The sequence below is a fragment of the Symphalangus syndactylus genome, chromosome 11 (genome assembly GCF_028878055.3).
Source record: "Symphalangus syndactylus isolate Jambi chromosome 11, NHGRI_mSymSyn1-v2.1_pri, whole genome shotgun sequence".
Lineage (NCBI taxonomy): Eukaryota > Metazoa > Chordata > Mammalia > Primates > Hylobatidae > Symphalangus > Symphalangus syndactylus.
This window is the reverse complement of record NC_072433.2, coordinates 20,675,769-20,700,453: the sequence shown is the minus strand read 5'-3', so window position 1 is coordinate 20,700,453 and position 24,685 is coordinate 20,675,769. Positions and strand designations below refer to the sequence as shown.

Genomic DNA, 24,685 nt, shown 5'->3' with positions numbered 1-24,685 from the left:
CATTAACCCCTGCCTCCCCATAGCACTCTGGGCAGAGGATCTCTGTTCAACCACCTCCACACCCCGCCAAGTTGAGGAAGGGAGGAGGGAAGAATGGAGTGAGGCACACCTGATGCCCCTCTGTTTTCCATCCTCCTTGCTCTCAGGCCCCAGGATAAACTCCCTGTCACCCCACACAGATCTGGGACAGGGGCCTGAATGACAGGTGTCAGAGCCCACAGGGCTGAGCCTGGCCCCCTGGGGGGGCTGTGCAGCGCAGTGGTTAAGAACTTGTGTTCTGGAGACAGTATCTGTCTTAGCCTTTCCCGCTGGCCTCCCTTTGGGGTCAGCCCCTCCAGGAGCCATTAGCTACCCCAGGGGAGGGTAGCTACAGACACCACAAAATGCCTCAGATGCCAGGACATTTTGGATGCTCATCTTAGCCAGGTCTGTGCGTAGAGAGGGAAATCAGATCACTTATTTTTTTGAAGTGAACAGAAACAGAGTCTGTAGTGATATCAAAAGCCTCTAAAGGGGGACCACCCTTTATGCCTGAGTCAGACCACCACAGACTCTGGAATCCCAGTGCTGGGGGCTACCTCCAAAGGTCATTCAGTCTGGCCCTGGCTTTTTGGGTGAGTCAGTGTCAAGACCACACAGAGCAGAGGGTTGGTCACTGAGGTACTTAGGGTGGTGCCTCCCCCTACCCAGAGATGAAGTCACCAAAAGCACCCAGGATTATCACTATGAAGGAACAGGTCTAGGACTGGCGCCCCAACGCTGCCCCCACCACACCCACTGCTGCTGTGTTGGGAAACCCACATGCCCATGGTGGCTGGAAAATGGACAAAGGAAGCCGGGGGGTGTTCAGGGCCCCTAATGCCATTTTCCACTCCTGCTCCCAGTCAATCAAGCTGGGGACGCCGAGTTTCCCTTCAGGATCCCCTAATTTATCCCAGCCTCCAGCAGGGTAAGGGGGCTAACCTAGCATTCAACAAAAAGGGAAGAGGAGGAAAAAAATGAGTGGGCTTCTGAGACCTGTGGCTGGAGCAGCTGAAGGCAGGGGAGGTGGGGGAGATAGCAGGGGGAACCTGGAGGCCTTCTCAGCCCAGGCCACCTCCCTGAGAAAGCTCCCACTTGCTCAGAATAAAGGTGCAAATGCAGGTGGGCTCTGGGTCATCTATGTTAGGGGAGAAAGTTGCTGACAGTTGTGCCCAGCGCAGCCGGATGTCTCCCAAACCCGGGACCCCTATCCCAGCAGGCTCTACGACCAGACCACCTCCTGAGGGCAAACGTACACCTGCCCACATTCAGCGCCGCCCCCTGCCCCCTTCACCGCAGGTCCCCTGGGTGCCAGTGGGCACAGAAGTTGGGAGGTTTACTGACCGTCTGCGTCAAAGTGCTTCCATATTTCCAGGAACTGGGACGCCGTCAGCTCGGCCAGGTGCAGGTAAGGGGGCTGCTGCTGCGGGCCAGCCATGGCGAACCGCTCGGAGACCTCAGCCTGCACCGCTCCCGCTCCGCGCCGGCTGGGCTCTGGCACTCGCGCTGGGGCTGTGCGCCACGCTGCCCTTATATACGCTCTGGAGCCTGCGCCCGCTCCAGGCCGCCAGCAGGGGGCGCGCGCGCTCAGGGAATCGGGCCAGGGCGCGGCGCGGCGGGGGCGGCGGCGCGAGAGGCTCGGCCCGAACTCCTATGGGGCCTTTACTTCTGCGCTGAGACCCCTCGGCGCCGGGCCAGGGACACCCGGAGGCTTTTCGGTGAAAACGAGGGAGAGGCTGCCCTTGCCTTCCCTCCCGACCGTCTTGAGTACATCCACCACTTATTATTGCTGGCAGTAGCAATAATAATAATAACAGTAGTAACAACACTAATAATAATACTAACACAAATTTGACACATATTTAGCACTCGGGCTTTGGAGTTCACTAGGTCTCTGTCGTGCCTCCTCTCTCCTGATCCTTCCACAGCAGGAAGAGCAGGGACCACTTTTCTGATAAGGGTACTTGCGACTTAAGATGATTAAGTGATTGTTCCAGCAAATTAGTGGCAGGGCTAGAATTTGAACTCAGCACTCTTTGCACGCCGCACGTGGCTCTTTCATGGGGCCCAGTCTCGCAGAGCCGCCAAGAGTTCTCAAGGCTTTAGTGGGGAGCGGCTGGAATCAGCAGTGCCCCGGGAGGATTCCGATGGAAGCGGCGTGGGGGTGGGGGTGGGGGGCTTCCACTGTCTGTTTGGGTCCTAGTATATCCGTCCCCTCAGAGCCTCCCTCCACCCCTGGTACCTGCTTCACCCTGGCCATGCTCTGGGGGGCTTTTAGACATTTGGCCAGGGGGTGGCAGAACTAGATCAACCGGTACCAGGTCTTAACCACGCCCACCTAGGGACATCGTGGGAATGTGCCTGCTCCAGTGGGCACAGAACAACGTCCAACTCTGTCTTGGGGATGTTCTGAGCTGGTCTCAGAGAAAATAGACTCAGCTACTGAGCGCACATCCTGAGGGCAGCAGACAGGACTCCCCAGCAGGGAGCTGGGCCCTCTCCCCATTCTGTCCTGCGGTCTGAGCCCTTGGGGGTCTGTCCTGGCCTTGTGGTAAGGTAAGACACCTTACCCACAGAGTGACAGCATCATCCCTCCTTTCTCCCCTCTCCTGCCACGGAGTGACTGAGACATGAATTGGCGCTCATTAACATATGCTAATAAGTGTTAGCTGAACCACCTTCCAAGAGGAGAGTGAAAGGCAAGGAGGTAAGTGAGAATGAAAAGGAGGTCGCTGGGTGAGAGGGGAACCCAGGAGGAGACAGACAGAGGGTTGTCCCTTGGAGAGAGGGCCAAGCGCAGAGCGAGTCTCAAAAGGGCAATAGAGAATGCAGGTTCCAAAACCACTTGTTCTTTGCCTGAGGTGAATGTGTTTGGAGTTACTTGCAGGAACAGACTAGCGGGGAGAAGTCATCAAAAGCTAGCTTTAGAGGTACCCATCCACCTTGCTGAGAGATTCACCAAAGCCCCTAGGGAGGCAGGATGACTCAGTGGTTAAGAGTAGGCACTCAAGAATCAGGCTGCTTGGGGTGAATCCCAGAATAAGCTGTGTGACCTTGAGCAAATTATATAACCTATCTCTGCCTCAGTTTTTCTCTTCTGCAAAATGGGCATGTGGGCATACGCCTTTTAGAATTGTTGGCCAGGTGTGGTGGCTCATGCCTGTAATCCTAGCACTTTGGGAAGCCGAGGCGGGCAGATCACAAAGTTAAGAGATTGAGACTATCCTGGCCAACATGGTGAAACTCTGTCCCTACTAAAAAAAAAAAAAAAAAAAAAAAGTACAAAATTAGCCAGGCGTGGCGGTGCATGCCTGTAATCCCAGCTACTTGGGAGGCTGAGGCAGGAGAATCGCTTGAACCCGGGAGGCAGAAAGGTTGCAGTGAGCCAAGATTGCACCACTGCACTCCAGCCTGGGCGACAGGGCGAGACTCTGTCTCTAATAATAATAATAATAATAACATAATTGTTCTGAGGATTAAATGAGTTAGGGCTCCTGCTGCCCTTCATGGAGCCAGGGATCAGTGGTTGGCTTGGCAAGAAATTTCTCGGTCAGCATTACCTCCCCTGGGGTAGCTAATGGCTCCTGGAGGGGCTGACCCCAACGGGAGGCCAACGGGAAAGGCTAAGACGGATACTGTCTCCAGAACACAAGTTCTTAACCACTGCGCTGCACAGCCCCCCAGGGGGCCAGGCTCAGCTTTGTGGGCTCTGACACCTGTCATTCAGGCCCCTGTCCCAAATCTGTGTTGGATGAGAGAGCTCATCCCTGCTTCTCCAAGAAGCAAAGCCAGTGTCCCTGTGCTACTTTGGTTTTCCTGGTGAGGAGTCAAGAGTGAAGCTCCTACTTCCTGCTTTCCAGAGCTGTTGAGATCAGGGGGACATGGTTCTGGGTATGACAGTAGGGTGGCCACAGCGACCTTTAAACTCTCTACTGGGACAGTCTTGCCTTATTCATTTCAGATGCACAGTTGATCTGTTTCTGGGAGGCCCATTCCTGGAGGACTGAGGAGACCAAGCTGGTGCGTTTGTGGTTTGTCTCCAAGTTGAGTCCTGCAGAAACAGCCACACTGAGCAGTTACAAGTCCCTGCCCTGGAGTCAGATAGATGTGGAATCAAAACCCTCTTGCTGGTTGCGAGGCCTTGGGCAAAGCTATTTAACCTCTTTGAACTTTACTAAAAATCAAGGTAATTAGTTTCACAAAGTCAGTGGAAGGACCAAAAAGAATGTAATCAAGGGATTAGCTAGCAAGAACCCCAGCAGCCGTAAGTGCTTAATTAATAGGCAGGTATTCTTACCAATGCAAGGATGTGAGGAGGGATTTTTCTTGTTGTTCTGAAATAGTGGCACTTAGGCCACATCTGGAATCATAGGAATCAGACACCTCGTGTCTTCCTGGCTTGCTCAGCCTGCCCGCCACGACTCACCAAGACCAGGGATTATCAGGGGAGATGTCTGGGTGCGGGAGAGAGGAGCATTGGCCTTCGGGGAGTGCAGCATTTGTGGCTGTCCTGAAGTCAAGTTTTGTTGGAGGAACCCCTAGAAATCCCCTCCAGGTTGTGGGGGATTTCAGCAGCAAGGAGGAACTGGAGATGCCACCTGGCTCCAGAGTCGGCTGGGGTGAGCAGTATTCTGGAGTTTGGGCCACATATGAAGACGGACTGGCACTTGCTTCTGACTCAGAGCTGTCTGATGGCCTATGAAAGCAGCCTAGACTGCCCTGTCCTGTGTCTAGAAGGAAGGTGGGAGCCACCACGGTTCTCTGCAGCCCTTGGGGGTTGCTATGGCTCCTGGGAAAGGTGCATATAGTTTAAAGAGGGGGCCGAAGCCAGATACCTGCTGGTGTTTATGATATCCTCGGTGTTTAGGAAGCTAGAGCGGAGCTGAAGACTGCTCCAAAAAACCTTCACTCCACTATGCACAGGCCCTCAAATTCCTCAGAGACCAGCAGTGGGAGCCAGAGCCTGGGATGCTCCTACAACCCGCAAGGGACCAGAGAGGTAGGAAGATCTCCCGCCCCTCATCTCTCCTTGCAGCTCCCTCTGCCCCACCAGGAGGGGATGTCTTGGAGCCAGCCACTCTTTTCTCCAGGCTCAGCTCCAGACCCAAGCCCCTTGTCCAGTTTGCAATGGGAAAGGAGAAGAGCTTTGCATTGGAGAAGAGACTGGAGTCTTAGCTGGACTGGTCCAAGTTTCAATAACCAAATGTGTGAGGAGAAACATGGACTCAGATAAGAAATCATTTAGGGATAGGAAAGAGAGGTTCAATGAGTGTATTTTAAAGCAGCAACAGTAAAGATGGAACATTTATGAGCACATCTCCATGAATTGAGGCTCTTGTAAGTAATTTCAGACGTCTGGGGTTCCCTTCCAGGACTTCCCCTCGAGTTTTATTCCAATAATGATAATGATGATGATGATGACAATGATGGCGATAACCATAAGGATACCTTTAAATGCCTTTACAGAGGGTTTTGATGTGTCTTGCTTTGTTTGGTCCTCACAACTACCCTATCAGGTGTGCAATGCAAGAATTTGACCCATATTAAAGATAGGGAAATCAAGGCTCAGACAGATTAACACCCAATCAAGACCTGGGAGGGGTGGGGTATCAAGAACACTTTGTCCCTCCAGTTTCCGTGGTATATGGAGTCCTGTGGACCAGGTGCCAAGCTCCTGGGCACTATGTATAAAGTTCTTCCCGGACCCTGGCCACTGGAGCCACAGGGCCCCTCCCAGTGTTAAGGAGTAATGCCAGGCCTGCTGTTTCCAGGATGCCCCCCAGTTCTCTGATGGCTGGTTCCTCCCTCTGCCAGAAGGGCAAATTGGGGACCACCTTCACCTTTGCATCCCCAGCGCACCAGCTCATTTGAGTGCTGTGATCTGACACTAAGGATTGACAGGGAGACTTGCCCAACTGTCCCTCTGCCCCAGGACCCTAGAATCACTCCCTCAAGAAGGGAGGGAGGCCTGGTGACTGAAGTGGTGAGATGTTAGAGGACAGATGACAAACAACTTTCCAGCCAGGATCCACTGGGCTTCGGTAATTGGCTGAGCTCCTTAGAGCACCTGGTGTTATTCTGGAGCACTTCAAAGGAAAAAATAAGAAGCCTGACCTGGTACCTCACTATGCCTAGAAGTGTTTCTTCCAGATATTGCTTCTTTGGTTTTTATAATGGTCAGGCCTGGCTACCGGAGTGCCGGCGAGCTGGCCTTGCTTCCCAGAAAGGAGGATGAAAGGGATGCAGGAGCCCAGCAGTTTCCATGGAAATGGACTGAGGTGGTGGAGAAAATAGAGAAACCAGAGGAACCCAGAGGTGGAAGCAGGACTTTTGAATAACCCTGTCTGAAGCTTGAGATCTATGGACAGCTCCCTCTGTGCAAAGGATTTGGGTCACCAGGATAGCAACAGGAGGTGAAATAGCAGTAGCTGGGGACTGTTGGGTGATCCTCCCTCCACAAGCAGGGACACAGGGGCTGAGGGCTCAGGCTCCAGAAGTCCACAGGCCCCTTTCAGCTCCTGGATCTGCTGTTTATCGGCAGTTCTACTATGTGTTGGCTTTGTAACCCTGGGTAAGGTGTCTACCCTCTCTGAGCTTGTATTTCCTCATTGGTAAAATAGGGATAATCCTAGTAACTGCCTCATAGGCTTTGTGAGCATTAAGAGAGGTAATGCATGTTAAAGGTGATGCAAGGCCTGGAACAAAATAAGCATTCAAATGTTATTACAGGGGAGAAAACCGAAGGCAAGTGATGGCGAGTTTAATCCAAATGAGTGCAACCCATCTCCATGCTGGCCAAAGCAACTGGTTCAGGGATAGGCAATGAGACATCATATCCCAGAATGCAAAGGAGCTACTGGGACCCCCTGTCTATTTGCAGACAGTCTGGTGTGAAGCTGTGAGCTCTGGAATCACTGCAGCTATCTTGACACCATGAGTGCACAGCCTGGAGTGAGGGAAATGGGAGAGAGCACAGAGTGGACACTGAGGTTGAAGCCAATGTTGCAAAAGGCAGAGCAGAGAGACTGCAAGAAATCAGGTCACAAGTGACATCATTTGAACTGCTGGATCAAGCTGAGCCTGAAGTACCTTTGGACTTCTCAGTTGCATGAGTCAATATATACCCTTTAGTGTTCAAGCCCATTTATGGTAGGTTTTCTTTCATTTGCAACCAAAAAGACCTGACTGATAATCCATGAAGAGGACAGTTGTCCTCACGGGAGCTGGAAACAGGCAACTTTTTGGAACCAAAGTTCTCTGTCCCTCTTTCTCTTAGAGCACAGGGCCACTCCTTCACAGATTGTCTGTGTGTGCCCTGTGCCTCTATTTTCTTCTCTCCCTCCCAGCAGGCATCCTTACAACCTTGCCCTTTACAGTCACCAGCCACGATTAGTCCCCAAGACTCCTCTACCTTCCATTTCCCCTGCCAGCCTTGCCCCTGTTTCCATATTCCAGACTCCTGAGAGAAGGATCTGGTTGGTCTAGCTTATCTTTTCATGTGAAGCCATTCAAATCATCGGCTGCTGTCCTGCCTTGCAAGGCCACCTAGGTTTGGGCACCCATCTCTCAGTCCAATCAGCTGTGGCTGGGGACAAGTCTCAGGAGGGCGGTGGGCAGCACAGAGAGGGGCCTATTTCCCTTAGGGAAATCTATGGGCATGGTGGAAATAACTGACATCTCTAGTATTGGGTGCTCAACACAGAAAATTCAAACAAGCTGCAGAACATGTTTGCTTTAACATTGGGTAAAAAAACATTCGGACAAATGAATTCAAATATAAAAGGGAGAGTCTGGGGGAAGGGTGTCATCTAAAACAGGAGTTGGCAAACTTTTTTTTTGTAATGGGCCAGATAGGAATTTTTTTTGGGGGGGGTGCTTCGTGGGCCGTAGGTTCTCTGTCTCAGCTACTCAACCCTGGCGTTGTAGTGCAAAAGCAGCTATAGATAATATGTAAACAGAGGAATATGACTCTGTTCCAATAATACTTCTTTCAGTAATAATAATAATAATAAAAACATGGTGGGCCTAATTTGGCCTGTGGGACATAGTTTACTGACCCTCATCTAGTAAATGAATTCTAGGTTCTCTCTAACCCTAATGAAACCTATGTAGAAGGATTGTTGTAATGATTCCATAAACTAATCTATGCAAATTACCTAGCACAGTGATTGGCACAGGGTCGATGGTGTTGGCTGTTTTTGTTCTCTTTTTTGTCAAGTGGGCTCTCGGAATGACTGGGTTCCAGATCCACCAATGTGCTTGGCTAGTCTAGAAGAGTCCCTTCATCTTCTCTGAGCTGAGCTGGAAGCTGATCACGTCCCTCCGTATGGTGAGCTGGGATTTCTAAGGAAAGGAGGTGGAGGAGGAAGAGAAAGGTGCAGGCAAGGAGGACAAAAGGAAATGTAGCGTGCATGCGTCCGGATCCACAGGGCGTCCATGTGAGGCGGGCTTGGCTCTGCCTGGGGGCCTGGCAGGGAGCCCTGGGCTTGATTTGCAAACAAATTTGCTCTATTTCCTGCCAGAACAGGACTTCCAGGTGGCCAGGAATTTGGACTCTTTTACCAAGGATGGGAATAGTGTCCCTAGAGGGGCAGTGTCCCACTTCCAGGATTCCCCAGAATGCAGCAGGGATGTGAGAATGAGATGCTCAAAGATAAGGGCTGCATTTCATTCACTCATGAATTCATTACAAATTTTATTCATTCATGCTGTGGAAAAAATATTGGTTAGCTAGCTACTTTGTGCCAGGCACTGTACTAGGGCCTAGGGATTCAGTGGTTAGCAAAACAGAAATGATTCCTCCTTTCAGGAGTTTAAAGTCCAGTGTGGGAGATAGACATTGACCAAACCACACAATCACACATATAAGTGGAAACAGAGTATCAGGGGGCGACCGTATCTAGCATAAGTAGGAAGCCATCCTGAGAGTGAACTAACCAGGAGGAGGGAGGAGGTGAGCATTCCTGGATTTAAACCCCATGCACCAAAGCTCCATGCTGGCAGAGCTGCAAGAAAGCCAGAGGGATGGGAGATCAGTGGGACGAGGGGGTGCATGGTGGAGGTGACCCTGGAGAGGTTGGCAGGGCCAGACGCTAGAGCACTGGGAGCTATCAAAGGGCTTTCTGCCAGCAACAAACATAACCAGGATTATTGTCTCCCTCTGGCTCCTGTGTAGGGGGTGGCTAGCGAGGAGTCTAAGTGGACACAGGGAAACCTATCAGGTGACTCCTGCGACTGTCCAGGAAACCCGGCCGTACCTGGACTTCCAAAGGGGCAGTGGGCATCGAGCAAAGTGATCAGGAACTTTGTAGGCAGAAAATTGGATTTGGCCATGAGTTGGATATGGACGGTGAGGGAGAGGGAGATTCCCTCTTGGTATTGGCACCTGGGAGAAAAGCAGACACTGACTGAGATGGGGGATGCTGGCAGAGGACTAGATTTGAGAAGGATACACCCTGCATTTGTTGGATGTGTTGAGTTTGAGTTGTCTTTGAATCAATCTACTGTGGACAAATGTTTGTATCCCTTCAAAATTCAGATGTTGAAAGCCTAACCCCTGATACGATGGTATTCAGAGTGGGTTCTTTGGGGCATGATTAGATCATGAAGGTGGAGCCCTCATGAATAGGCTTAATGCCCTTATAAAAAGAGGAAGAGGCTCACGCCTGTAATCCCAGCACTTTGGGAGGCCGAGGTGAGTGGATCACAATGTCAGGAGTTCAAGACCAGCGTGGCCAACATGGTGCAATCCCATCTCTACTAAAAATACAAAAATTAGCTGGGCTTGTTGGTGCATGCCTGTAGTCCCAGCTACTCAGGAGGCTGAGGCAGGAGAATCGCTTGAAGCCGGGAGGCAGAGGTTGCAGTGAGCCGAGATCATGCCACTGCCCTCAAACCTGGTGACAGAGCTAGACACCATCTCAAAAAAAAAAAAAAAAAAAAAAAAAAAGGAAGAGACCCAGGATCTCTTTCTGTGCCCTCTGCCATATGAAGATACAAAAAGATGGTCATGTGCAAACTAGGAAGTGGGTATTCACCAGACACTGGATCTGCTGGCACCTTGAACTTGGACTTCCCAGCCTCCAAAATTGGGGGAAATAAGTTTGTGTTGTTTGAGCTATGCAGTCTCTGGTGTATTTGTTATAGAAGGCTGAGCTGACTACAACATCATCTAAGGGAATGCATAGACCAGGCAGGGAGATTTATGGACCCAGAGTTTGGAGGAGAGGTCTGGGCTAGAGAGGTAAATTTGGGAACCCCTGGGTGTTGAAACTGCACCGAGCCTGGCCTTACACACTTGGCTGGTGTTTACCTCGGGAGTCCTCGGATGCTATCTCCAAGCCCATTTCCCACTGCTCCCATGCCTAGTAGCCACTCAGGGCAGAGGCAATGGCTCCAAGGTTGAAGGTGTCTGTAGCTTTGCTCTTCAAGTTTCAGATCCATGAGTCTCACTAAAAGAGAAAGTAGTTCCTTCTAAGATGGACATGTTGGCTAGAACCATAAATGGGTAAGTTTAAGATATTTCTTCACCCCATCTGCCCTTCCCTTGAGGAAGATCAGATCAATTACAGGAAAACAAAGGAACGACATTTTCTTTGCACATCTATCAGAGTGAATCTGTGACCCTGCTGTGCCCAGTCTTACTTGTCTCCCCAGCTAGAATGGAGGTAGGACCTTGTCTACCTTGTCTGTTTTGCTCATCACTTTTCTTCTCAGCTTACAGCACCATTCATGGCCCATATGCACTCAAGGGATAATTGTTTTGTTTTGTTTTTGTTTGTTTGTTTTTTGTTTTGTTTTGTTTTTTGAGATGGAGTCTTGCGTTGTTGCCAGGCTGGAGTGCAGTGGTGCGATCTTGGCTCACTGCAACGTCTGCCTCCTGGGTTCAAGTGATCCTCCTGCCTCAGCCTCCCAAGTAGGTGGGACTACGGTTTTGTGCCACCACTCCCAGCTAATTTTTGGTACTTTTAGCAGGGATGGGGTTTCATCATGTTAGCCAGGATGGTCTTGATCTCTTGACCTCGTGATCCACCCGCCTCGCCCTCTCAAAGTGCTGGGATTACAGGCATGAGCCCCCACGCCCAGCCGAGATAATTGTTGAATGAATGAAAGACTGAATGAAGATCAGAGGAGTGGAAAAGGATGTTTCTGTGTATAGAGTCAAGACCCCTCTGGAAGCTCTAGAAATGACCCTTTGCACGCACCGGGACAGCTCAGCTCCCGTTAAGCAAGTGCCTGGCAGCAAGCCCACTTGGGCTGCCGTCCGGAGGGCAGCTGCTCGCCCTGCTGGGGGCCTCGGCACCGTCTGGTCAGGAGGAGCTGCCTGCCTCATAGCTGCTCCCTGAGCTGTCTTCCTGAGCACATCAGTGGGAATCCCCTGACAGGCAGGCCACAGGAGGGTGGAAGTGGCGAGCAGGCCGAGGCCGGAAGAAGCCAAACTGGGGTGCTTCCTGGAGTCTGCAGATTAGCTGTCATTGCCGACGGTCTGATAAGAGATCCAGAAGCCTGGGCCCAGCCCAGCCCTCCAGGTAGAAGATCAAGAGGGAAGAGAGGAAGACGGAGGTGGAGGGTAGGAAGGAGAAAGGCGTGTGATTTTCGAGGGATTGCTGAGCCAGTTAGTGATACCTGGGTCTCCTGGGTCTCCCGCTCATAGTAGATGCCAATGGTACCTGCCAAGATCCCCTCTGACAATAGTGCACCATTCCCTGGCTGCTATGGGTGTTGGGTGCCAAGGCTCAGACCTGGACCATTCTCCGGAGAATTGTCACCTTGCACAGAGGTGCTCCTCCCACCCCAATCATGGGACCGTCCATAGCCAATTACCGATATATAAGAGGTATAGAGGCTGAGTGCCTTGCCTTGAGGTGGGGAAACTCTGCAGTACCATTCATGCCCAGAGCTCCCCATGGGATCCGGCTGGGGCCAGACTTCAACAGAAACTGCACCTCCACTTCTTCCTTGCCCAGCCTTTTCCTATGTCTCTTTACATACTTTAGAGCCCTTCTGTGATAACACAACTGCACAAGACTTTTCCAACAGACCCAAGACATTCTCTCAGGCTAAAATTTGTCTCTCACCACTTGTTGAAGCCCTAACTCTTCATTTAGGATACAAGTTTCTGAAGCTTCCAGAAATGTGCATTTTCACATACAAGCTGGTGCCCCTACACATCTCCATATCAGTGGCATGCCAACAAAGCGTTCTCACACCACCCTTTATCCACTGTATGAACTTGGACTAACACTTTGACTTCTCGGAGTTTCTATTTCTGCATCCAAAGACGTGGAATCCTAATACAATCTTGCAGAATGGCTGTGAGACAGGGAGAGGCGGGGGTGCCCGGTGACAAAGAACCTGGCTTTAGAGTCACACAGACCCGCCCAGCTCTATGACCTTGGGTGTTGTGAGCTTCTCTGGCCTCCGTTTTCTCATCCATGAAATGAAGTTAATAACAGCACTGGAGCCATAGGTGCCTGAGCGCACTGGTTGCATGCAAAGCACTTCACATGGAGCCTGGCCCACTTAGTGAATATGAGCCAGAGAGCTTAGCTCTCGCCTGGCACAGACTAAGTACTCAGTAAGAAGTGAGTATTGTTATTTTTATTAATGGGAATGATATGTATAAAGTCAGGTGGTAATAATGACAATAAATACTCTTTGGACTCGTGAGAGGTGCCTGAAGAGTGTCCCGGAAGTGTGGCAGATGGACCTGATGAGGCCTGATGCATGGGATGTGGGCTGGGGAGTGGTGGGCAGATGGAGCTCACCTGGGCTCACTTCTCAGTCAACTGGCGTGAACCCTACGGCCACTGTTCAGCGGCAGCCTGCCGCCGGTGGCTTACCTGCATGCCAGCCATTTGTCACCCTGTCATCGCCTCCACACTTGAAAGCAGATCCCCAGGGATCGTGGACAAAGCACACAGAACAAGGAGCCACTTTTTTTCCCTCTAGGCCTGGAGAAGGGAAGGCAAGGATGGCGCCCAGCAAAGAAAGACCGACGGCTTGTCCTTAGGGAGAGGGCATCTCAACAAGATGGGAAAGGGGTCAGGGCTCACAGGCAGATCCAGCCACCTCGTGTGTGTGCGTGTGTGTGCGTGTGTGTGTGTGTGTGTGTGTGTGTGTGGTCTGCAAGCTGAGAATGGCTTTTGCATTGGTAAATGGCTGGAAAAAATCAAAAGAGGAATACTTTGTGAACATTATATGAAATCCAAATTGCAGTGTCCATAAATAAAGTTGTTTTGGAACACAGCCGCCCTCATCCCTTTGCTTATTGTTTCTGGCCACTTTTGTGCTACAATGGCAGGCTGAGTGGTTGCGACAGACTCTATAGCCTGCAAAGCTGAAAGCATTTACTATCTGGCCATTTTCAGATGAGGTTTGCTGACTCCTGACTAACAGCATCGGGCTGACCAAGATTGGGTGGAAAAGAAAGTCACATCCCTCCTGCCTACGGTCCCCTCTCTCCCCACCCCTGCCAAAAATTCCATCCCTTTTCAGTAAGCTTTCTCTTCAAATCATTGGTATTTTCTTAACATCTGGCTGATGCAGAGGGAAGGATCTGATTAATAAATTTGCACTAAGATGTTGGTGACTTCATGTATTGCACACTCCTTCTCCCAGGAGGTTGGACTATAGGAATAAATCTTTCAGTGGTGGCATTTGAGGAACTGTGGAATGTATCTGATTGTACATGTGTGCGTGCACATGTACCACACACACACACACACACACACAGATTTGTAATTATAAAGGGTGGAAGCTTGGATGCTTCAGGGCCCAGGACCAAAGGAAATAGAGAAATAGATTCTTTGGGGGATGAACCATCTAGGAATGGGTAGTATGCACGCCACATTATTGACTCCCAGAACCTCTAAGGGCAGGTTAGAAAAGGTGCCTCCCTTCTTGATGTGAACTGTAAGCTTCTATGGGCTGGGCATGGGAGCTCGTGTCCGTAATCTCAGCATTTTGGAAGGCCAAGGCAAGAGCATCCCTTGAGGGCAGGAGTTAAAGACCTGCCTAGGCAACATAGCAAGACTCCAACTTTATACAAAAATTTTTTTAAATGAACTAGGCATGGTTTGTTTATGGGTGCACACCCATAGTCACAGCCACTCAGGAGGCTAAGGCAGAGGATCGCTTGAGCCCAGGGGTTCGAGGCTGCAGTGAGCTATGATTGCACCACTGCACTCCAACCTGGCCAACAGAATGAGACCCTGTCTGTAAAAAAAAAAATATCAAAAACTAAAAAAAAAAAAATAGGGTGATGAGTACACAAAAAAGCAAACTTTACCACTATGCAATATTTCCATGTAACACAATTTCACTTGTATCCCTAAATCCTAAAAATGCACAATTAAAAAATAACAAATAAATCAACCTCTAGTACAAGGCTTCTTTGATAGCACTGGGAGGTCTGGGAATCTGTGAACAAGTCATGACAATGGAGGTACTGCTCCACCAAGGAGGTGGCCAGGAGGCCAGCCCCCCTTGACTTGGCCCAGAGGACAGGTGACAGCTGGCTTTGTGCCCTTGCTGGCCTTGATGCTCACTGTGCGGGTGTTTGGTGCCCTGGGTGCCAGCTGCTTGCCTTTCCCCAGTGGTGCACTTTTGTCCTCTTCCCTCTGCTGCCTGCATCTGAAGGTCAGTCACAGCCGGAGGGCGGGGCCAGGTCAGCCTGGCTACCGCTGTTCAGCATCACATAGACTGCGGCATCAGCCATTCTTCCTACAGGGCTTAATTGGCTGGACAGCTGCAGTAGGCTGTCACTCCAGCCTGCCACCTCCAGCCTCTGTTCTCTAAGTTGTGCTCTCAACCAAAACCAGGACGATTATTCCAAAATGCCAGTCTCACTGCAGAACTCCTCGTTTAGAATCTTTGTTGGCTCTCCATCCCTGAGGGTGTATGCTCCTCGCCGCCCTCCCCGGCCTCATCTCCCCCTACCACCCCTCTCAGTCTTCACTCCACCTACAGGGAACTCCTCCAGGCTGCCGGAATGTGCCCATTGTTCCCCACCGCCTAGCTTTTGTGTTGCTGTCACCTGTGTTGGAAAAAGCTCTTTCCCCAGCTTGGCAACTCCCGTCCCTCCTTCGAGATTCCCCAGAGCCTCCTTCTCTGACCTCCCTGATAGGATGACTGACTAGGGCTCTGTTAGAAGTTCCTGCTAGTTACATGCTAGATTCCCCAATGACCCCTGTGTCCTCCAAACTCAGTACACGACCAGCTTCCGGACACATCCAGCTTCCTCTTAGTGAGTGCTTTCTATGGGGTTGGTGCTGGGCTGAGTACTTTGTCTGGGTGGTCTCATTTCATTCCCAGCTGCAAAGTGGGCCTCAGATACTTCCCACCCCTAAGGCTGTGGCAAGGAGTAAATAAGGAAATGTATGTTGGCCCAAGGCCTCGTCCCTGTAAAAGTGTCCTAAATTGGAGCAGTGATTAACAGCTGAGGCCAGCCCATCCGAGCTCTGCCCAGATCCCCTGCAATCCCCGTTACACGTTCTGGGCCTCCCCACTGAGCTTCCGTGGCTTTTGCTCCTCCCAGCTCACACCTGCTGCCTCTTCAGGGCCTGCCTAAGTCACTTCACCTGCACGGGACCCAGAAGGTCTCCCACAGGAGCAGGCTGGGGCAGGACTTTGCCTGACATCACACCTTTGGTGGCCTCTTTTCCTTCACTGTCCTGCCTCCCTTGCTTTCTCCTTGGCGTCTCCTGGTTGCACTTGCTTGATAAGTCGTTTATACCCAAATCCTCGTCTCAAGCTCTGCTTCTGGGGGTCTGATCTAAGGCAGGTTTGGCAAACTTTTTTGGTAAAGGGCTGGATAATATTCTACACCTGGCACGGTGGCTCACACCTGTAATCCCAGGACTTTGGGAGGCCAAGGCGGGCAGATTGCTTGAGCCCAGGAGTTCAAGACCAGCCTGGGCAACACGGCAAAACCATCTGTACTAAAAAATACAATAATTAGCTGGGTGTGGTGGCACATGCCTGTAATCCCAGCTACTTGGGAGGCTGAGGTGGGACGATTGCTTGAGCCCAGGAGGTCAAGGCTGCAGTGAGTCATGAATATGCCCTGCACTCCAGCCTGGGCAACAGCGTGAGACCCTCAGTCTCTCTCTCTCTCTCTCTCCTCTCTCACTCTCTCCATATACATATATAATATATATAATATATACATATATAATATATATACATATATAATATATACATATAATATATATACATATATAATATATACATATATAATATATATACATATATAATATATACATATATAATATATATACATATATAATATATACATATATAATATATATACATATATAATATATATACATATATAATATATATACATATATAATATATATACATATATAATATATACATATATAATATATATACATATATAATATATACATATATAATATATATACATATATAATATATGTATATTCTAGGCTTTGTGAGCCATGTACTCTCTGTCACAACTACTCAACTCTGTAGCACAAAAGCAGCCATAGGCAATATGTAAATGAATCTGCATGGCTGTGTTCCAATAAAACTTTATTTATAGAAACAAGAGGTGGGCCAGATTGAGTCTGAGGGCCATAGTTTGCTGACCTTTGACTGAAGACAACACCCCTGGAAGCTTGGTGCTCTGAAGGTGAAATAACCCACCCAAGGTCACACACTGGTGAGCAGCAGGGCCAACAGATTGGCTCTGAAGCTCCTCTGCTGAAATGCCACCTGCAGCAGGGGTTTAGTACACGCTGGTCAGTGAGTGGCTCCAGGTGTCTCCAATGATGAAAGAAACAATGATGCAGGTGAGAAGGTTCTCATTGGCTTAATTAGAAGGAAGGGTAGCAAATATATGAGGGGGTGAACGCGTCTTCTCCTAAAGCTCTGGGTGATTTCCACTAAATTATTAATTGGTTCATTTGCCTTCCTAGAGCACTGGGTGGACTGAGAAGAACTCCTGGAATCCTTTATGAAACCAAATGTGTTGGAAAGATTTTAAAAATAGCACCAGGCCCTTTGACAAGTCTAGCGCTAATTACCCTGAAGCTCTGGCACCCCTGCTGATGTGCCACTGAAGCTTCTGCTGCGATCCTGCTCTCCCAAGCCCCAGCTTTGCATCGTGAAGTCTTTGTTGAGAAGGAAGGTGAGGCTACCAATATGTCCTAAATTTTCCAGCTCTGGCTAGGGAGCTGCCTCATTATAAGGGTCTCCAACCTGAATGGGACTTTAATTGGAGTGTAGCCGTAGGATGGGGGCGTAGAGGAGCTCAGGTCCCCTGTGCCCAGTGGCCGGCCAACCTGGTAAGCTTTCTGGTGAACTGCGTGTGTGCACATGTGTCTGTGTTCATGTGCACATGCAAATTTTTTCTTTGCAAAAATCATTTATTTATCTATTTTTTTGAGACAGAGTCTTGCTCTGTCACCCAGGCTGAAATGCAGTGATGTGATCATGGCTTACTGTAGCCTTGACCTCCCAGGCTCAAGCAATCCTCCTACCTCAGCCTCCCAAGTAGCTGGGACTACAGGCGCTTGCCACCATGCCTGGCTAAGTTTTTCATATTTTTTTGTAGAGAGGGGGTTTTGCCATGTTGCCCACGCTGGGCAAAAATAATTTATATTCATTGTAGAAAATATTGCTAAGCAAAACCAAGACGTACCACCCACAATCCCACTCCTTGGGTTAGCCGTTATTAACATTTTGGTTTATTTTTTTCCAGTCTTTTGCCTCTGCATACATTTACATATTATTTTTTTACAAAAAAATGAGATTCTACTATACGTATTGCTTAGTTTCAATCACATATTTTGACCATCTTTCCATGTTGTTGCACACTCTTCTGCAATGTCTTTTAAAATGACCATGCATGATTCATCCTTTGCATTGTGTATTATAACTTTATTTTCCAATTGCCTATTATTAAGGAGAAGCTGTTGTTTCCAGTCATTTTGCTATTATAAACAAAGTAGCTAAATCTTTGTTCAAGTTCTTGAAGATCTTCTTACATTTTTAGGTGTGGAGTTGCTGGGATTTAGGGGAACTTTGGGGGAGGTTGGAATCTCACTGATCTGTTCTAAGTTATCCATAGCTCCTTGGCACAGACACTCTAAGGAAATAATTAGAGGCACATGATTAAAGATCGAGTGGCTGGGTTTGAATCCCAGCTCTGCCTAGCAAAGGTTTGGGACCCTGGGCATATTCCTTAACCTCAGTTTCTTCATCTGTAATATGGGAACAACAGTACCCCACTCTGTTGTGTTGCTATGAGGTTGATGTGACCGCCTGGCCCCTCTCTGACCTGGTCCTCCAGCTCTCACCTTGTCCCTACTCCCCAGCTTCACCAATGGAACATGGCAGCGGCTTGTCTGCCACAGGATCTTTGCACTTGCTGCTCCCACAGCGTGACACCTTCTTCCTCCCGATTCCGCGTAGCTCTCTCCCTTCCCTCACTCAGGTCTCAGCTCAGATGACCCCCTTTCTGACCCTCTTCCCTTGTTGTCATTCTCTGTTACTTTACTAGGTTTTATTTTTCTTACACTACTTGTAATCTCTTGTCATCTTACATACCTATTTGGTTTTGTCTATCCCCCCCTTCCCAAGAATGTAAGTTCCTCGAGGACAAGGAGTTTATTTTTTTCTAGGGCCATGTCACCAGTATCTGAATTATATTGCCTGTTGCATAGAAGGTGCTCAAACATGACTTTAATTTTTTCCCCTGGAGCTACTAAATACTAAATATCTGCTTTGTTTTCTCTTTGCCTATTGCTAATACTTTCCACACTCACAAAGACTCCATCAATATAATTTCCTACAATGTTAAATTTGGTAGTTAGATTCTCCCCCTCCATCCCCATCCAGAGACCCCTGTTGAAGGAGAAGTTTAGTTACTCTCTAAGCTGGCTACAAAGCCATCATTCTCTGATTTTTTTTCTCTTCTTCTTCTTTTTTTTTTTTTTGAGAAAGGGTCTTGCTCTGTTGCCCAGGCTGGAGAGTAGTGGCATGATCTCAGCCTACTGCAGCCTCCGTGTCCTGGGTTCAAACGATTCTTATGCCTCGGCCTACTGAGTAGCTGGGATTATAGGTGAGCACCACCATGCCCAGCTAATAGAGATGGGGTTTCGCCAGTTTTGAGTCTCGAACTCCTGGCCTCAAGTGATCCACCCACCTTGGCCTGCCAAAGTGCTGGGATTACAAGCGTAAGCCACTGTGCCTGGGCCTAAGTTTTTGTGTTATTTTTTTTTTTCCAAGACAGGGTCTCATTCTGTCACCCAGGCTGGAGTGCAGTGGTGCAGTCATGGATCACTGCAGCCTCAGCCTCCTAGGCTCAAGTGATCCTCCCACCTCAGCCTCCTGAGTAGCTGGGACCACAGGCACACACCACTACGCCTGGCTAATTTTTAATTTTTTGTAGACACAGGGTTTCACCATGTTGCCCAGGCTGTCTTCAAGCTTCTGGGCTCAAGCAGTCCTTCCTACTTCAGCCTCCCAAACTGCTGGGATTAAAGGCGTTAGCCACTATGCCCACTCTCAGACATGATTTTAGAAACGAATGGATTTTGCATGGGAAGTACTGAGCACAGTGCCACTCCTGGGTTCATGTGCAATAAACTGTTATTCACCCCCTAGAAGGGCTGGATGGAATGATCTGGAAGTTGCCATGGCATGATCCTGTAGATCTAGGCAGCAGAGATGCTCCGAGCAGACAGGAGGTGGGAGTGGGGGGATGTCCTGTTTGATTGCTTCTCCAGCTTATGGTTGAACAGGCAATGGGCGGCTGTGGCCACGGTGCCCCACCCCTTACCCTCTTAGTTCCTTTCTTCTTGAGGATACTACCCCTTCTCCCTCAAAACACAGAACCTCCTCTTAGCTAGTTCTCAATTAATCTCTTCCTGGGCCGTTCCACTTTAAATGGAAGCCGGGCAACCAGACGCCCACAGAGAAGCAAGAGACCTTCCTTTTTCTGTCCCAACATTCCTCCTGAGCTGCAATTCTTCTTGTCTTTGCCTTCATCATTCATTCTGAGCCAGTGACTGAGCTACTTTTTTTTTTTTTTTTTTTTTTTTTTGAGATGGAGTCTCGCTCTGTCGCCCAGGCTGGAATACAATGGCACAATCTTGGCTCACTGCAACCTCCGTCTCCTGGATTCAAGTGATTCTCTTGCCTCAGCCTCCTGAGTAGCTGAGATTACAGGCGTGAGCCACCACGCCTGGCTAATTTTTGTATTTAAGTAGAGACGAGATTTTACCATGTTGGTCAGGCTGGTCTCGAACTTCTGACCTCGTCATCCGCCCGCCTTGGCCTCCAAAGTGCTGGGATTACAGGAGTGAGCCACTGTGCCCGGCCAACTGAGCTACTCTTGAGGTAACCTGGATGGAATGCTCTTCCCCCTGTCTGGGCTTTTTCATATGTGCCTTTGCCCAGGGCCCTTTCCTCCTTCCTATGCACTCCTCACCCCATCCCACCTAACACCTGCTCAACCCTCAAGACTCAGGTTTCACCTGGAAAACACCCTTGACCCCATGCCTGGGCAGGTGCCTCTGCAGTTCCCACACATCTGCTCTCATGGTTTTTATTTTGTTATTATTTAAATCACACTGGGTTGCCATTGTCTGCTTTTTTATCGGCTTCCTCATCAAAATTGCCCTGGTGACCACGGGAACAGAGCATTTGTCACCATTTAACCTCAGTACCTTGCTTGACACAGAGAAGGTGCTTGATGTTATCTAGTGAATGAATGGATGATGATGACATAGGCCCTACAAATGTCAGCGGGAACATCTTCTGGGTGGGATGCCTGTTCATAGTGCATTGGTGCCAGGACCTGGAGTCTCTCTCTCTCAGACCAGGCGCGATCCATGGTTTCTGGATAAAGCATCCTTTGTGTCTGGGGAGTGACATCCTCTGCTCGGCGACCAGACCCCATCAGAGTCAAATGTTTTCAGCCAGTTTCTATAAATGGGAACGATTTGATTGGACAGCAGCTGCCATGGTAACTGGCTGATTTTTAGAACGTGGGGACTGGGGACAGACGAGAGACCAGGTATCTTTGAAGAGGCTCTTTTTGAATTATTCTGGTGTTTGGAAGCTCATCAATGAGAACTGACTTTGCCCAAGTGCCCCATGATGCCAACGCTCAGTGTTTCCTCTCTCTGGGCAGGGGTCTTAAGTGCTTTCATGGGTCATATTTGTGGTATTTCCAGCTTATCCTCTTGGATCCCAGGTTGTTTGGGGCTCAGATGAGGCAGGCTGAGATTTTCTTTGGTATACCAAGGTGATAAGATTGGCAAGGAGGTACAGAAAAACAAGGAGAGGAAGGTCACTTTCACCTTTAATATTTTGCTCCAAACATCCAAATGACCCTCCAGACTCCCCATCTGGAGCTTTATTAAGTGGCAGGACAATGCTTTTGAATCACTAACTAATGTTATTTCCCCAGTGGAATTTATTTTCCCCATTCAGAGTGTGTGACTATGTGGTCACATTTCTGCAGCACATACAGCTGTGCATACCCATACAGCTGTTCAGGTTGTGCACTGAATAAGTCTACCCAGGCTTTGTGCACAATACTTCCTGGAATTGCACAACATGGTAGCCCTGGTAAGGGATGTAGTAACAAAGGAAAAGGGTGATGCTTCCAAGATTTTGCATACAAAATCCTGGCCTTAAGGGGAACAAAAGGAACTGGTAGCATAGATTATTGGTAGCATTATTATTATTGTTATTATTATGTCATCTGCTAACAGATATAAATATAAATAACATATAATAAAAAGAATGAGAGATATTGGCTAATTAAAAACAAGGATACTTTAGCCCAGTCTACATAAAGGTTCCTTGGGCTGTAGAAAGGAGAAGCAACAAGTGTATAGAAGTTAGTGGTTCATTGAGAAGAGGATCCTGCATTTTGCTCCCTGGGTCAAGTCCAGGTTAGAACAGGTGGATATGGCAAAAATCCTCAGGTCAGTTTGTGGAATCTAAGAGTCATGGTGACTCATTTCCCATTTCCTGGGTGGAGCTCCAGAAAAAGAAAGGGTTGTATGGTAAATCCAGTCTAAACAGTCAGGGCCTCTGAGGGTGTAGCCTGGTGGGATGAGTTCAGGGCTATGGATATGGCAGCAGAGCTGGCCAGGGAGCTGTGGAAACTGAACGACAGCATGGCCAGAATGAGCCATGACTTAGCAGCCTTCTGTGAGACCCAGCAATGAGGGTGGCTGAGGTGATGGCTGAATCAGATGTCCTTCTACCCACACCCCTCAATGCTCCTGGGAACTTAGAAGCATATGTGGGGAAGTGGGTTTGGGGGTCATCACTTTGGCCAAGATTTGGCATCTGTTTTCTGGTGCAATGAGAGATCAGAACAGATTAAATTGTAGTAAAGAAAAATATGGTCATGTTTCTCGCAGTCCTGTCTTGGATGCAAGATTTGCTCCCACAACAACAAGCTGCCTTGAGATTCTCCAAAAGATGCCTGCTTGGGTGTCATTGGCTTATACTAGTGATTTGTCCATCAGACTGCTGCTCAGAATCACCTGGGAAGCTTTGCCAAAACAGGTGCTTGGGCCCCACTTCAGACGTAGAGAATCAGTGTATCTGCAGGTTGGGGCTGGCCCGTGCTAGCTGTTGGATGGATCAGTGCCTGCAAAGTAACTAGTCAGAATCTTGGCTGAATTTGCTCTGTGCTTTTGTGAAAATTTCTTCCTCTTTTCCTATTTCCTTATCCATTAAATGGGTAAATCCTATCTCTTTTTGTAAATGACTCTGAACACTCAGAAATTATTATTATTTTTATTATTATACTTTAAGTTTTAGGGTATATGTGCACAATGTGCAGGTTTGTTACATATGTATCCATGTGCCATGTTGGTGTGCTGCACCCATTAACTCGTCATTTAGCATTAGGTATGTCTCCTAACGCTATCCCTCCCCCCTCCCCCCACCCCACAACAGTCCCCAGAGTGTGATGTTCCCCTTCCTGTGTCCATGTGTTCTCATTGTTCAATTCCCACCTATGAGTGAGAACATGCGGTGTTTGGTTTTTTGTCCTTGTGACACTCAGAAATTATTCAGAGGAAAGATCTTAAAAGAAACATAGCAATGCTGTTCACTTAAAAGCATTTCATGATTACTGTTTAAAAGCAGAAACCTTTCTTTGCCATTTGGAAAAGCATTCTTTTCATTTATATTTTTATATTTTATTTATATTTATTATATGTTATTTATGTTTATATCTGTTAGCGATGACATGATGATAATAATAATAATAATTTTTGAAAAACTAGTTATCTATCGGGAGAGGGAAGGAACAGGTGGAGGGAACAGGGACAGAGGCTAGACTTCTTGGAAAGTACCCTTTTTTTTTTTTTTTTGAGACAGAGTCTCACTCTGTTGCCCAGGTTGGAGAGCAATGGCATGATCTTGGCTTACTGCAACCTCCGCCTCCTGGGTTCAACGATTCTCCTGCCTCAGCCTCCTGAGTAGCTGGGATTACAGGTGTGCGCCACAACACCCAGCTAATTTTTGTATTTTAGTAGAGATGGGGGGTTTCACCATGTTGGTGAGGTTGGTCTCGAACTCCTGACCTCAGGTGATCCACCCGCCTCAGTCTCCCAAAGTGATGGGATTACAGGCATGAGCCACTGTGCCTGGCCTGGAATGTACCTTTTCTGCAAATTTGACTCCCATGATTACAAAACATAATTAACTCAAAAATGGAAATAACAATCCCTGAACCCCAAAAGAAATGTGAAACAAGCGAACCTAATTGTGTGTCCAGTTGGAGGCACACAAACAGAGATAATTTCAAATGACTTAAAACACAGTAATTTAACTGTGCATATGAAGTGAAATATATCCTGAGGACAAAAGAACTAAAAATCGACTATTGTCTGTAAAAATATCATTAGAAATAACATTAATATTATTATTCCAAGACTATTTCACACACACAGACATATAGTAAAATAAAGCAAGTAGATAATGATGTAACTAGAAACCAAGATTTTCAGCATAAAAGAGATGCAAATATAAAATTAAAGAGTTCAAGTAAAAGTTCTGTAATTTAAATTTTGAATTAGAAATATCTGCTTAAACTTATACCGTAGCTTCTGTTTTAAACATACACACACAAACACACATATACACACAGTTTGTATTTCCCACTTCTGTAAACCCGAGAAGTCTTAGAAGCAGTGACCAACTCTATAGCGATGAGAAATCCAGAATCCAGTTTATAGTCTCCAAATACCATTTCCCACAAAAGTAGGATGTTTGAACAAAATGCAATGTGTAGACTTCATTTTGGACTGGATTTGAATACAACAACTATACAGAAACATTTATAAAATGATGGAGAAAAATTGCAGGCCAATTTGATATTTGATGAAATGAAGGAATTATGAGAATTGTATTTTGGCTATGTTCTTAAAGTGATACATTGTATTTTTAAAATATATACTGACATATTAACAAATGACACATCTTGGATTTGTTTCAAAATAATTTAGTAGGGCCCGTTAAAAAATGGGCAAAAGACATGAACAGACACTTCTCAAAAGAAGACATGCAAGCAACCAACAAACATATGAAAAAATGCTTCACATCACTAATCATCAGAGAAATGAAAATCAAAACCACAATAAGATACCCTATCACACCA

The 24,685-nt window shown here is 48.0% G+C and overlaps 1 protein-coding gene across 2 annotated transcripts in view; it reads right to left on the bottom strand.

Moving 5' to 3' along the window:
- CALB2 (calbindin 2) overlaps positions 1 to 1,529 on the bottom strand; it is a 33,153-nt gene extending 31,624 nt beyond the window's left edge. The window contains exon 1 of one of the 2 annotated variants that reach the window (XM_055232633.2): positions 1,366 to 1,529. In XM_055232633.2, the coding sequence (XP_055088608.1) occupies positions 1,366 to 1,459 (94 nt within the window). In that variant the 5' untranslated portion in view covers positions 1,460 to 1,529. The remainder of the gene's footprint in view (positions 1 to 1,365) is intronic. The other variant, XM_063611710.1, reaches the window with a different exon arrangement.
- Positions 1,530 to 24,685: the final 23,156 nt, after the last annotated feature.